Below are 13,680 nucleotides of genomic sequence, written 5' to 3'. Positions count from 1 at the left end.
ATGCTGTGGGGATGTTTTGCAGCAGCAGGGACTGGGAAACTGGTCCGCATAGAGGGAAAGATGGATGGTGCTAAATACAGGGACATTCTGGAGCAAAACCTGTTTCAGTCTGCCTGTGATTTGCGACTGGGACGGAGGTTCACCTTCCAGCAGGACAATGACCCGAAGCATACTGCTAAAGCTACGCTTGAATGGTTTAAGGAGAAGAAGTTAAATGTGTTAGAATGGCCTAGTCAAAGCCCGGACCTCAATCCAATTGAAAATCTCTGGTTTGACTTGAAGACTGCCGTTCACAAGCGGAAACCATCCAATTTGGGGGAGCTGGAGAAGTTTTGCCATGAAGAATGGGCAAAAATCCCAGTTGCAAGATGTGGCAAGCTCATAGAGACTTATGAAAAGAGACTTATGAAAAGAGACTTATGAAAAGAGACTTGCAGCTGTAATTGCTGCAAAAGGTGGCTCTACAAAGTACTGACTTCAGGGGGGTGAATACTTTTGCAAGGCGCTGTAGGTCGTAGCAGCTGTCACACTGTGAGATAGTCATCCAAATTTCTGACACTGTCAGAATTTTATCTCAGGTTATCTTTGGTCGCAAGACATTGACAACGGTCGTCCTTGAACTTGTTTCACAGTGCGATGTAAGACCACTGTTTTAGAGCCACGACCAAAGATATCGCCACGTTTCTCCCACAAACAAACAGTGTATACCGGCACAACACCCGACCTTGTGTTTTCCAGGCGGTTAAAGACATTGCATGTGTATGGCTCCGTATGCTGTTAACACGGCTCGACCAACCTGGCCTTCATATTTTCTGTCCATATGCCAAGTCATGTTGCCATGGCACCTTTCAGACACTCTGTTCGCCACTTTACACAGGCACAGTGAGAAAAAAAAGCCGCTCTTGGGGAATCTCTCATTCAACATTTCTTACATATCACAAATTCATTGAAAGCTCTGACAACTGGACGCTATTAGTGAAAGTCTACAATGAGTTGTGCCAATTGGGACAGGAATGGATTAAAATCATACAAATGGTGTGTGCTCAGCTTCAGTTCTCTGTTTAGTTTTTCTGCAGTGTGACAGATGTTATAATCACAGGGAGCATGTTTTCACAGTCTTCAACTCTTATTTTCCCACATGCAGCCCTGAAGTAGTTGATTCAGTCTTCATCTACAGTTTTTGTGCTTAAGCAACAGTTTTAATCAGTTTGACAGATCAAACGAGGACATTGTCCACTCATTGTTTACACTTCTGTTTTCTCCAGAAATGAGTTCACTAAGTACTCGTCCTCACAGGTCATGTGATAAACACTGTGACCTTTAGCAATCAAGTCAAGAAAAGGACATTTCACAGCAGTGTGTATCTGATGTGACGGCTCAGATAAGTCCACCTGTCCGCCTTTTTCCTCTTCTTGAGGAAAGTGGCCGATGGCTTCACGTGTGTGACACAGCAGGGCAGTGTTTGCCTCTTGGTTGTTGGGATGATGGAAGTTCACTGGGTAGTCAGAATGATAGGGCTGGAGAGAAACCAGTGGGTGCTGTGTGACCACTGGAGCATCAGAAATATACTCTGGGTCCAGTTCCAGGGATGACAGTTTGATGATGAGGTGGCGGATGGACAGCAGAGAGGTGTCTTCATGTAGGTCCTCTTCTGAGGAGGACTGGGACGTCAAACCGACCGTGATGAGACTCTTCTCTCCGAGTACATCTGTCACCTGGAAGTCCTTGATGTCCAGGATGTTCCTCCCTGCAGTTTTCTGCTGAAGGGAAGAATTGAACATGACCAGAGACAACAGAGAAACAAGACTGGATTTGCTTTTGCTCAAGAGGTAGAAAACCAAAAACTACCAGAATGCACTGCACCGCACCGGATCAATAAAGGCCAATAAACAATATGTCGACCAGCTGGTAAAAAACAAGCTCAGTTTGGTTTTCGGTTTTTGAGAGGGAGGCAGCTCTCTTACTGTGCTTGTATTCTGTTTGTAGTGGTGCAGAAGTACAATCTGTAGTTCAAGCAACAGCCCAAAAGGCAAGTGGAAATCTGCTGGATTTGTGTCATCTAGCAGGTTTTGGCTGGCAAATGATCAGTAAGCTCTGAGCTCTGGTAAGATGGAGGGAAGCTTACTGTAGTTCAGTTACACAAACAACCTACACTGTTATTATACAGAGCAGGTTGAAAACTGTTTAAGTATCCCTTTAAAAACAAGACTTTTTGGGGTCAGTTGAACATCATAAAGCTTAAGAAAAGACACATATTTCCCCCCTAGACCGAAGGAAAATTAGGAGCTAAATAATGCCCGATTACAAAAATGGATCCTATAATCTGTTGCCAATATTAATAACATCATACTAAACCAATGACTGACCTATGTCATTATAAATCATTGAATTAAAGGGAATTTCTTATTCTCGTGACTCCACGTTCCATGCTGTAAAACACTACCAATCTATCTGCCATAAACTTGTTTTGAGAATTTTCTACAACCACAATTTTATTGTATTTCATTTATTTATTTTTACAAAATTTATTTTTAAAAATCAAAAATAGAACCTCACTCACCAGCTATCACACTTCATTGAGGTGCTGGAGCTATAAAACCATCACAAATCATTGAAAAGAGCATCCGCACACTGACATGAGCAAAAATCTTTATAAAAAGCGAGCTTACAGTCACTGACCTTCTTCAAGATATAAACAGAGAGCAAAATCCCCTTTTACAAAAAGTAAACCTGCTTTATTCGGTCTTGTTTTAGGACACAGAAACTTTTTTAAAAATAAAGAAAGCATTTGCTTTGCACAACTGAGCACAAAAAATATTAAAAACACATCAGCAACAGCAACACATACCATAAAACAAGCATCACTGAAAAGCTGAACATGAGATTAAAAACAAAATGACAATAACACCTGTTTTTTAAGATAACCAAACTCACCTGGTGGTTTGGGTCCATCAGCCACTTGCCTGTCGTACTGCCCCGCGGGCTGGAGATGGGCGGGAAGAAGTACGACTTGTACCTGCGCAGTCATAAACAAGAAATGAATTTTACTTTAAGAGGAGCTGGAGTAAGAAAGTCAATTTAGTGTATGTAATAGTTTATATGTGTAAACAGCCATGCTTGCAATTGACCCTTCACTAAGTCTGGATGCAGACTGGCCAATCATAACGTAGCATCTGGTCGGCTCAGACCAGGGTCCGACAACAACACAGCTGTGCTCCATTGACTCTAATGCAGTCGTTTCAGATTTCCTTCATTTTCAGGCTGGTGTTGTGGATTTGGAGCTAAATGTTGTGCCTGGGGCACGTCGTGTATTAATGATACTCGTTACCTGGAGAGGTTGGAAAAAGATATACGTTTCTTCCCTGTTCCAAAATCAGACCCTGAAAAGTGTAGGGTTAGCTAGCTAGCTACTGAAGATATAGCCTACTGAATGTATACACATGCTGCTTTTGCTTTGTAATGATTAGAACAGTGAAACAAAGACTGACCCTGCTGTACAGGAACCAGTGAAGGGAAGCAGGGAAACTTTGCTCATATTCAACCAGCTGTGTGTCATCACATTGTGCACAGATGAACGTTGTTTGACTGCCCCCGGAGATCCCTGTCCGTCTAGCGGCGGAGGTCCAGGTGTCTTTTTAACCTGTTGTTGCTGCTGAGTCAGTTTGACATCCTGGACATATCCTTCAAACACAGACTGTAGACCCCTCTGTCTGCTTCTCTCTGGAATCACTCTTTCATTTGTCCAAATATATGATATTATTTGTTCAGGGAGTGCAGTTAGTGACAGTGTGGGCTCCATGCTTACTCTGACAGCTTGTTGGACCATCACAAAGGGGCGGGACTTAGTGAAGGGTCAATTATCTTCAAATGCTGCATGAGCAACAGTCTCATAAACTCCAGGAAATAGTCAGCGCCAGGATGCTTCGCTAGCCAGCAAAAACACTCACATCGGAGCAGCTTCAGCCGTTGGTGATTCAGCAGTAAATAAGCAGCCGTGCGTGTCTGACTGTGGATGGTGTAGTGACAGAGCAGTGGGTGCATCCCTGTGATATTTATTGGAGCCCTCAGATGTAATGTGATGTGATGTGTGTGTTGACTCACAGAGTCCTGGACAGGATGGAGATGATGAACACAGTAACAGCCAACAGCAGCAGAGGAGTCACTGCAGCCACCGCTGGGACCTCATCTGAAATGAAGAAACATGTTACTAATGTTAATGTTTTTATTCTCCTCGATCTGAAGTCACACTGTAGATAACACAGTACACCAGTGAGGGGAACACTGACACCCTGAGCCACCTAAAGCACTGATTTATTTATATTATTAGTTTTATTCATGTATTTATGTTAAAAGTCATTTTCCAGGCTTTAGATCACATACAACATCATCACAAATAAAATGATAAAATCTGAAAAGTCAAGTTCTTAAACCAAAAAGCAAAACCAGTATTTTATTTTAGATGTCAGTTTAATCATTGCTTGTAAGCATAAAGCAAGAAACCTAAGTCCATGCTATTCTGAATGTCATGGGTTAAACTCACCAAAGGCTGTTCTCACTAAGATGAGGTTCCTGGAAACATCATCGGCCAATAAGCGAAGAGTATACTCAGTGTTGGGTGTCAGGTTGAGGAAGGTGTGCTGACATTGGTCCGGCCACAGAGACAGAGCTGGAGAGCAGAGACCATGCTCTGAAGTTACAGATAGTAAAAGACAACTTCTAGATGTTTAAATAAAGGGTTTAATGATAATAGTAATGTCACTTGACACTTAACGGCAACTATCATTCCTATTCATAAGAGAAAAATATGTTTCTTTTTAGCAAGAAACTGAGTTGGGATTCATGTCTAGAAACACTTTTAGCATTCCAGTACTGTAACTTGAAATTAGCTCTCAAGATACAGGTAAACCCACTGACAGATGCTGCGACACATTAAAGGAAATGGCCACTTTAGAATGAAAACACAGACAGTACTTACTGACCCTCATGCCGACAAGAAGTCCAGTGTAGTTTTTTAATCCACAAAACTCGTTCGGGGTATCGGAGGATAACAGCTAGCCGGAATAACAGCTACATTTGAAGTGCATGGAACCCACATTTTGAAAATGTAATGAAACTCGGCTAATGCATTTCAAAAACGTCAGAACGGCTCGTCCGTCGTAATCCAAGTGCCCTGAAGCAGCGGCATGCAAAACTGACTTGAAAAGACATAATTTACTCCACTTTTATAGCAGGCGTGCTGTGTTTACATGGCAACTCGCGTGACACTTGAGAACTAGCACCACCACTACTAGCCGTCAGCTAGTCTAATGCGAGTTGCCATGTAAACGCAGCAGTCTGCAGGGCAGGCTAACTGACCACGGTGAGAAATGATGCTATAAAAGTGGAGTAAATTATGTCTTTTCAAGTCAGTTTTGCATGCCGCTGCTTCAGGGCACTTGGATTACGATGGACAAGCCGTTCTGACGTTTTTGAAATACATTAGCAGAGTTTCATTACATTTTCAAAATATGGGTTCCATGCACTTCAAGTGTAGCTGTTATTCTGGCTAGCTGTTATCCTCCGATACCCCGAACGAGTTTTGTGGATTAAAAAACTACACTGGACTTCTTGTCGGCATGAGGGTCAGTAAGTACTGTCTGTGTTTTCATTCTAAAGTGGCCATTTCCTTTAAGAAGAAAACTTCTGTTAACCTATAATGAGGAAGATTAGTCATCTTGTTACCACAAACTGTTTCCCAACTTCACATTGCAGTCTAAATTATTGAAATAGTTTGGGTGAGTACTTTTCCTTCAACTTCCCACAAAACTTTGGTCCTCCAGAAAGGTTTTGTGAGAAATAACCAGCCAATCAGAGCCTTACACCTCATCTGCGCCTGTTTCACAAACTTCAAATTCTTATTGTTTATGACATAAATACTTCTCAAGTCTGTGTTTTTATTCATAAAATACATTTAAGTGAGGGGAATATTCATTCCTATGTAACTTGACAATTTTCAGATCTTCATCCTCCTTAACTTCTCACATGCAGAGGTCAGTTTTCAGTCAAATTTAGGGGTGCCAAATTATGGAATGGCTTTTCCCACCTGGCAAAAAACTGTTTGTCTATGAAAAAATACAAAAGCTGCTTAGAAGAACATTTAACTGTTGTTTGTCATGTATTTTTGTCCATGTATCCATGTTTATTAGTTTCATTTTATTGTGTTCACGCCAGATGCGAATAAAACAGTTTGTGGTGAAGTGAATTACTTGTAAAACATTGAATTTCTCCTCAGGGGGATTAATAAAGTAAATAAACTTAAACTTAAAGTTGATGTAAAGACACAATTGGAGGTGAATTCCCACTAGGCAGCGCGATGGACACAACACGAATAACGCAAATTAAGCAAGTAGCGTGATTTCACATCATACGCTTATTCACTGGAGTTGAAAAATCGGAACTTCAGAAACATATTTACACCATGATAACCAATCAGCATTGAGATCCTCCAGGATGTGTGACATACCGGCGGAAGTCCATTCATCAGAAAAGCGGAGGAGCAGCTCATTCTGTCGGTCTGTCACGCACACTCACACGTGCACATGCATGCACACTGACGTATATACTTACATGTACATACAGATGCATTAACACTTTCATGCACATTACACACTCACATTTTTCTGCTTTTATGTGTTTAAATTATTGTTGTTGTTGTTGTATTATATATGTATTAGTTTGCTATCACTTTCATGTTGTGATATTATTTTATGTTAAATTAATATTTCAGGTTTTTCATTACTGTGTAATTTTTTAACTTTCTTTAGGTAGAGCTTTCAGTCTGCCTCTCGCTGCACTTTTTTGTTATTTAATGTGTTTCAAATTGTGTAAAAATAAAAACATAAACCTACTTTGTTTCTCCGAGTCTTTTCTCAGTGTCACCTCGTATCTGTTCACCCTCATTGGTCCAGATGTTCTTTGCCACACCCACATCACTGTCACAGTGGTTTTGGTCACGCCCATCACCTTCAATTGGACCGCCTCCATCAGAGCTGAGAAAACACACAAAAATATGTCTTGTTCATTTCTCTTTCTGTTGTAAATATGATTCTGCCAACAGCGTTTAGGCACAAACAGCCGTTGGTTTTTAACCAAGACATTGCTGTGTTTCATGTCAGGATTGTGGCACCAAACCTGGTGTTTTAAGCCAGAACATAATCTTTTCCAAACTATAACCAAATGGTTTTCGTGCTAAAACTTAACCACATGTTCACCGCAGCGCTGCTGAAACCTGAAGTTTGTTCACTTTATGATAACATGTAAATGTAACATTTCAGTGGTTTACAGAAATGTGCAATGCCAACATTATTTCTGGTGTGGATCATTATCACCCCCATGTTACCTCCCTGCTGCAGACTGGCACACAGTGACCGAGGAGATCCACACTGCTGGTTGTAGATGGGGAACACACTGATCAGGTACGACTCATCAGGGTCAACATCTGTAAACACACACACACACACACACACACACACACACACACACACACACACACACATTTTCTATTTTTAATTTTCTTTTATTCAAGTAACATTGTCACCCTCCTTTTTCTGTCTGTGCTTTGAGCTTCATTTTATCTTATCGTAGTTAGATATGCATAACATGCTGTGAATACAACATATACTTTTAATATTAATTCACCTCAGCTACAGAGTGAATCAGGCCTGTGTTCGAGACGGGACTTTTATTTTTCATTAGCGTTTTTTGATCACTTTTCTCTGCTGGAAGACTTTTACTGTGAAGCAGCTGCAGAGAGACTTTGCTTCTTACAGCAACTTAACGGAAATGACCATTTTAGAATGAAAACACAGACAGTACTTACTGACCCTCATGCCGACAAGAAGTCCAGTGTAGTTTTTTTAATCCACAAAACTCGTTCGGGGTATCGGAGGATAACAGCTAGCCGGAATAACAGCTACACTTGAAGTGCATGGAACCCACATTTTGAAAATGTAATAAAACTCCGCTAATGTATTTCAAAAACGTCAGAACGGCTCGTCCGTCGTAATCCAAGTGTTGTGCTAGTTACTGAAAAATAGTAACTAGTTACCGTTACTAGTTACTTCATTAAAAAGTAACTCAGTTAGTAACTCAGATACTTAAACCAAAAAGCAATGCGTTACTGAGAAAAGCAACTTTTTAGTTACTCCCCACCCCCCCCACAAAAAAAAACTTGACTTAGGGCTCTCGTCTTGGCTCGCCATCACGCCATGACCTTCCCGCACGCACACTAGTGTCATCTATACTCTTGAGTACGTCCTGGCTGTAGATGACTGAGTGGGGATGCTAGAGGGCGCTAGGTGCTTTTCTTTTTTGCAGTGTAGTTTTTCTAAGCCACAGAGAAGACAACGTTGCTAAGAAGGATCATGTTTTGGGAAACTCAGCCCTGCAGCCCAAAACATTTCCTAACTGTGTTGGCTCGTAGCTACATCGCCTAAGAGACAGCGGATGGAGTTTAACCAAGGGACTGCGCGAGACTAGCTGATGGCTAGTGGTGGTGCTAGTTCTGGAGTCTCGCACAAGTACTGTCTGTATTTTCATTCTAAAGTGGCCATTTGCTTTAACAAGAGTCTGACAGCCACAAGCTGATGGATCAGAATAACCACATGGCTTCCATGTGACAGAGCAGTTTTTAGATGGTGTTAGATTACAGCGGAAATCAGAGAAACTCGATGCACAGCATGCAAAATACAGTTTTGAGGCATGTGTTTAGATTTCCCCCGAGGCTGATGATATTCTTTAATCTATACTTTTGTTACTGTAAATAAATCCCACAAGATGATACAAAAAAAAAAAAAACAGTGTGGCTCAGTACATAGTTTTATAAAGACAGACTCAGAGGGAGAAAATAAATCAGGCTGTAGACCTTGTCAGTAAGATACAGATAAGTTTGACCCACACCACCACTCCTGCCTGCCCTACATGGACTTCCTCTCTCTTTATGTACTATGTCAGTTGCTCTTAGCATAAAGTATTGCCGCAGATAGGTTTACATGAGACAGGCACCTCATAAAGAAAATAAAGCGTGCCTTTGGTATCAATATTACACACCAAGGGACGTGCCAAAGTGTCCAAGGACATAGGTATGAGAACAGCCTGGTGTACTTGGATATTATTTTCCCAAATGGATAATTCAGACAATAAATGAGTTGCACCTTGTATGACAGTGGAGGTGGTGAAGTTGTCTACTGTGTTCCAGCGGCTGGTGGATGGACAAGTCTCAGAGTGCCACTGAACAGCAAGCTGACTGACAGATGGGACAGAGGACGAGACTGGGGGGTTCTCCCACTGCACCAGAAGGCCTTTCACAGCTGGGAAGGAACTGGAAACCCATAAGTTTCTGACTGACAGGGGGGCTGCAGAGAACAACAACAGGGTTAGTGATGACAAAAACAGCTGCATCTTCATCACTACAACCAGCACGGACACCGACATACCAACATCATGGAACCAGCTGACAAATTTTTAATCCCTAATTTTGGAGATGCCTCCAAGCACATTAACACATCACACACAATCCATCATTTTGCAGGGTGACAAGGGAGAGGGGCAGAAGAGTATATCACAGAGATCCATGAACAACAAGCAAAATACTTCAGATGTATTAAGATGTAAGCTGTAACCACACAGCCTTGAGTTAACTGCTATCTAACACCATCTTACACCCTGCAGTTTGAGATTCTTTCTCTTCTCTAGAGGAAAATGGTGAGCGACCTGGTTTGATCCTCTTTGCAAGTGTGGTGCTGTGTTGCAAAACGCTTTATCAGAGCATCATGACGCTGCTCAGTCGCACCCTTCTGTGATAGCAAACACACAGGATGTTGCTTAAGTGGAGATTGCAAGTTTTAAATCTGATAGTGTCCGTTTAAAAGTTACAGGATGATAATGATAATTAGCAATTTAATAGATAAATAGTGTGAGTGTGTGTGTGTGTGTGTGTGTGTGTGGGTGTGTATTACTGGCATTGTGGGGACTTCAATCCACACAGTACGTTGTGGGGACTCGCCTCCTTTTAGAGACAAAACACAAGTCCCCATAATATAAATGATTAAATCTTAGGCTGAAGACTTGGCTAAAGGTGTAGTGTGTAAGATTTAGTTGGGATTTGGTGGCGTCTAGCGATGAACTGCAGATTGCAACCATTTCTTATTCTGTGTTCAGTATTTATTGTTGAGGAAGTTTTTATCGAGAGCCGAATTATCCACAGAGGTCTCTTCCTACCCAAATCAAATGGACCAGGTGATTAGAGTCACTAGAAACACTGAATAAAGCAGTTTCACATTACAAATCAGTGCATTTCTGATGCTATTTGGCCTCTCAAGGCTTGCCCTCAACATGTTTCTCTCATGAGTTAACGTGTGTTCACCTTTTCAGATCCAGACGTTCAAAGGGTTTTTACTGTGAGCCGAATTATCCACAGAGGTGTCCTCCATTCCAGAACAAACACAGTGATTTAAACTGGTAAAACACCGCATAACGCAGTTTCACCCACAAATCCATGTATTTTTGATGCAGTTTGGCATGTCGCTGGTCCAACACATGCTAATGTGTAGTCACCTTTATCTCTCCGATAACATAAGAGCTAGACGTTCAGAGAGTTTTTACTGTGAGCTGAATTATCCACACAGGTCTCTTTCTCTCCAAAACAAACAGACCAGGTGATTTAATCTGCTAGAAACACTGAATAATGCAGTTTTACATTTTGAATTATTGTAACTCTGGCGCAGCACATTGCAGATGGGCTTCTTACTACTGCAGCGAAAAAGCGAAAACTCAAATGGCCTCATCTGGAGCCAGTGTTTGGTTTGTCCATTCTGGGTTACTGTAGAAACATGGCAGTGCAACATGATGATCTCCATGAATTAAGACCCACTCTCTATGTACATATAAACACATGATTCTAAAATAAGGAGAACACAACAGTTCTTATTTTCAGCTGATTATACACTAAAGAAAACATACTCATTACATTATATTCCATTTCTGCCTGTATAGCCCCCTAAATCCTACACACTGGGCCTTCTAGGTTCTGGTAAGGTTAGATCGAGGCAAAGGTTAGGGATGGGTAAGTCTTCAGGAAATGCATGTAAGTCAATATAATGTGCTCTGAAGTGTTGGTAACATGACTGTGTGTCATGGACTCACAGATGTTCAGAAATCCTCTGCTCCTTGGTGCACCTCAACACATCACCAGGACTATTAACACAATAATCAATTTCCATGTTATAACCACTGTTGGGCACTCACTGTGCTGTCTTTGTGTATCAATGCGGAGATGTGCAGCAGGTCCGTAGCCGGCCATGTTGAAGGCTGTAACTGTGACGCTGTAGTCCCCCTCCTCCACCACCAGGACCGCCATCACCTCTGTGACGTTCTGAATGAACCTGTCCTGCAGCAGCTGCCTCTTCACCGGCTCGTAGCTCACCTGGTATCCAAGGATATGACTTCCGGCATCACGGAGGTGAAGGTCCTGCAGAGAAACAGGACGATTGCAAAAGATGTTTCATATCACATTTGTCTAGAGACAATCGTTTGAAAGTTTGAGTTTGGTTTAGTTTCCGTCTGAGTTTTTTTTTTTTAATCAAAATTAAAGTTTTTGTCAAATTTTAGTTGGTTTGAGTTTTATGTCAGTGAACATTTTGATATAGTGACATTTACAGTGATTTTTTTGCCTAATTTTTGTTATGTATCTTTAATTTATCCTTAAATCTGTTTTTTTCTACCTCTAGACATAACATTTATGAAATGTCAGATGCTGCTTATTAGTGCAACGTTACGCTGGGTCAAACAGCTAAATCACCTCTCAAAGACTATTTTTGCAGGAGGATGCAGTTTTACTAATCAGGAGCTCAGCTACAGTGTGACAGATGCAATCCAATTAAATCCAATAAGATTTTGCATTTAACCAGTAATTAGTTCAATTGTCGCTCTCATATTATCATTTTGTTTTTATGGGTTGACGAAAAAGTCTAGTGTTCACTTCAAATGTGCAATATTTCTGACATATTTAAACATCTTATGTTTTTTGGACACTGGTTGTTGCAAAGATCAAATCTGTCTCTGTTTTTTAGTGATGCTGCTTGTGCTTGAAGATTCCCTGAAGATAACCGGCCATCAAAGATAAGTCAAGAGAGGACTTTGAGAACATTTTTACGAGCTGCTATAAGCTACTAGCTGCTTTATAGATGATTATTGAAAGTATTTCCAGTGTACCTTCCATATGAGATGAAGGAGAAAAGATCCACTAGAGTCATTTTTCTCTACTCTGTAACACACCTCTGGAGGCCTGGAGGGCACTGGGAAAGAAAAGCACGAGATTTCAAGCCTTAGTTAACTACAGCGCTCAAAAATACTGATTTAATACCATTTGCTTATTTTGTCGTAGTACCAGGTATACTGGGAAAGTATTTCAGTAAATTTAGGAAGTCTTATTCTCAGTGTTCCCCCCACAGTTGTTAAAGTCCCCAGCCTGTAACTTGATCTCAGTTTGAATGCAAGCAGTTACCCCTGCCTAGCGTCCTCGCACTGATGTCAGAGCTCCAGTCACTCCAGATGCCTGACTTCGATCTGCAGGCCACAGCAGCCCTGTAGATGGTAGACATCAGGAGGTCTTGGATCGTGTAGGTCAATGTCTGATCTTCCTGGGCAGGGACAAAATCTAGAGCCTGGAAACCAAAAAAAGCACAAGGGATAAATAGTGGCAGCTGACTCAATCAAAATGTCACCTAAAAACATTCATCAAAAATATTTCTAAGTAAGGTGCTCTGTATTATTGCTATAACACTCTGTAAGGTGACTGTATAGCTCTCCATTCTCCCTCTAAACACAGATATATCATTGCATTTGGTTTGAGGGCTCTCAGTAATACCTTAGCTCCAGAAAAAGATGGTGCCAAAGTCAAAACCGAGGGCAACACTAAAACGGTCATGAAAAATGGTGTTAGCCCACACATCCAAATTGTTAAATACTGCCATTTTGTCAGTCGTGTCGATGTCAGAGACCAACACGCAAAGGCACCTTTCACAGCAGTATCATACTCAACGGGCGTGTCAGTTTTAGAGACAGCGGTCAAGCATCCAGCTCAACAAATTCCACTGCACTGTCAGGGAACGTTGGCATCAGACACTTGTAGACAGAGGCCCCCTTTCCTGGCAGTATGATACACACTGGGCGGCGTGATATAAAGAGCAACAAAGTCCATATAGGGAGGAGTGGGAGGGATGATGGATAGGTCAACAAACTCTGGAGCCTGCTGTTCATTTCTCATGTGAATTTTAAGCCAAATCATGATGTTGTTTCAAAACCTAACCACGGACCTTTGTTGCCTAAACCTAAAAAAATAAACCTAATTATAGCTGCTGCGCAGCGATGGGTCGGGTCTGGGCATATTTAGGCAATTCTGAGCAACAAGCAGAAGAATTGGAAGACATTTAGGAATTTAGCAACACAATCTGCCTTTTGCATCAGCTGAGGCTTGAACTGACAACCTCTGAGACTAAGAATCAATTTCTATCTCACTGAGCTAATTAGTCAGTGACAATTCATGTGTAGCTTCACAAACTGACTAAGCCAGACGTGCAGGTTTAGCAGCCGTCCATGCATGGAAAAGCAGATTTGAAACCACTGTAAAAAAATTTGTTATCG

The 13,680-nt window shown here is 41.5% G+C and overlaps 1 protein-coding gene across 3 annotated transcripts in view; it reads right to left on the bottom strand.

Moving 5' to 3' along the window:
- Positions 1 to 492: 492 nt before the first annotated feature.
- LOC126394447 (interleukin-6 receptor subunit beta) overlaps positions 493 to 13,680 on the bottom strand; it is a 20,233-nt gene continuing 7,045 nt past the window's right edge. For 2 of the 3 annotated variants that reach the window (XM_050051261.1, XM_050051263.1), the window contains 10 exons: positions 12,542 to 12,701; positions 12,250 to 12,332; positions 11,284 to 11,506; positions 9,192 to 9,392; positions 7,379 to 7,477; positions 6,888 to 7,028; positions 4,541 to 4,666; positions 4,102 to 4,186; positions 2,935 to 3,016; positions 493 to 1,760 (listed from right to left, as the gene is read on the bottom strand). In XM_050051261.1, coding sequence (XP_049907218.1) covers positions 1,245 to 1,760; positions 2,935 to 3,016; positions 4,102 to 4,186; positions 4,541 to 4,666; positions 6,888 to 7,028; positions 7,379 to 7,477; positions 9,192 to 9,392; positions 11,284 to 11,506; positions 12,250 to 12,332; positions 12,542 to 12,701 — 1,716 coding nt within the window. In that variant the 3' untranslated portion in view covers positions 493 to 1,244. The remainder of the gene's footprint in view (positions 1,761 to 2,934; positions 3,017 to 4,101; positions 4,187 to 4,540; positions 4,667 to 6,887; positions 7,029 to 7,378; positions 7,478 to 9,191; positions 9,393 to 11,283; positions 11,507 to 12,249; positions 12,333 to 12,541; positions 12,702 to 13,680) is intronic. The other variant, XM_050051262.1, reaches the window with a different exon arrangement.

The sequence above is a fragment of the Epinephelus moara genome, chromosome 8 (genome assembly GCF_006386435.1).
Source record: "Epinephelus moara isolate mb chromosome 8, YSFRI_EMoa_1.0, whole genome shotgun sequence".
Classification (NCBI taxonomy): domain Eukaryota; kingdom Metazoa; phylum Chordata; class Actinopteri; order Perciformes; family Serranidae; genus Epinephelus; species Epinephelus moara.
This window is presented reverse-complemented; position numbering and strand designations above follow the sequence as displayed.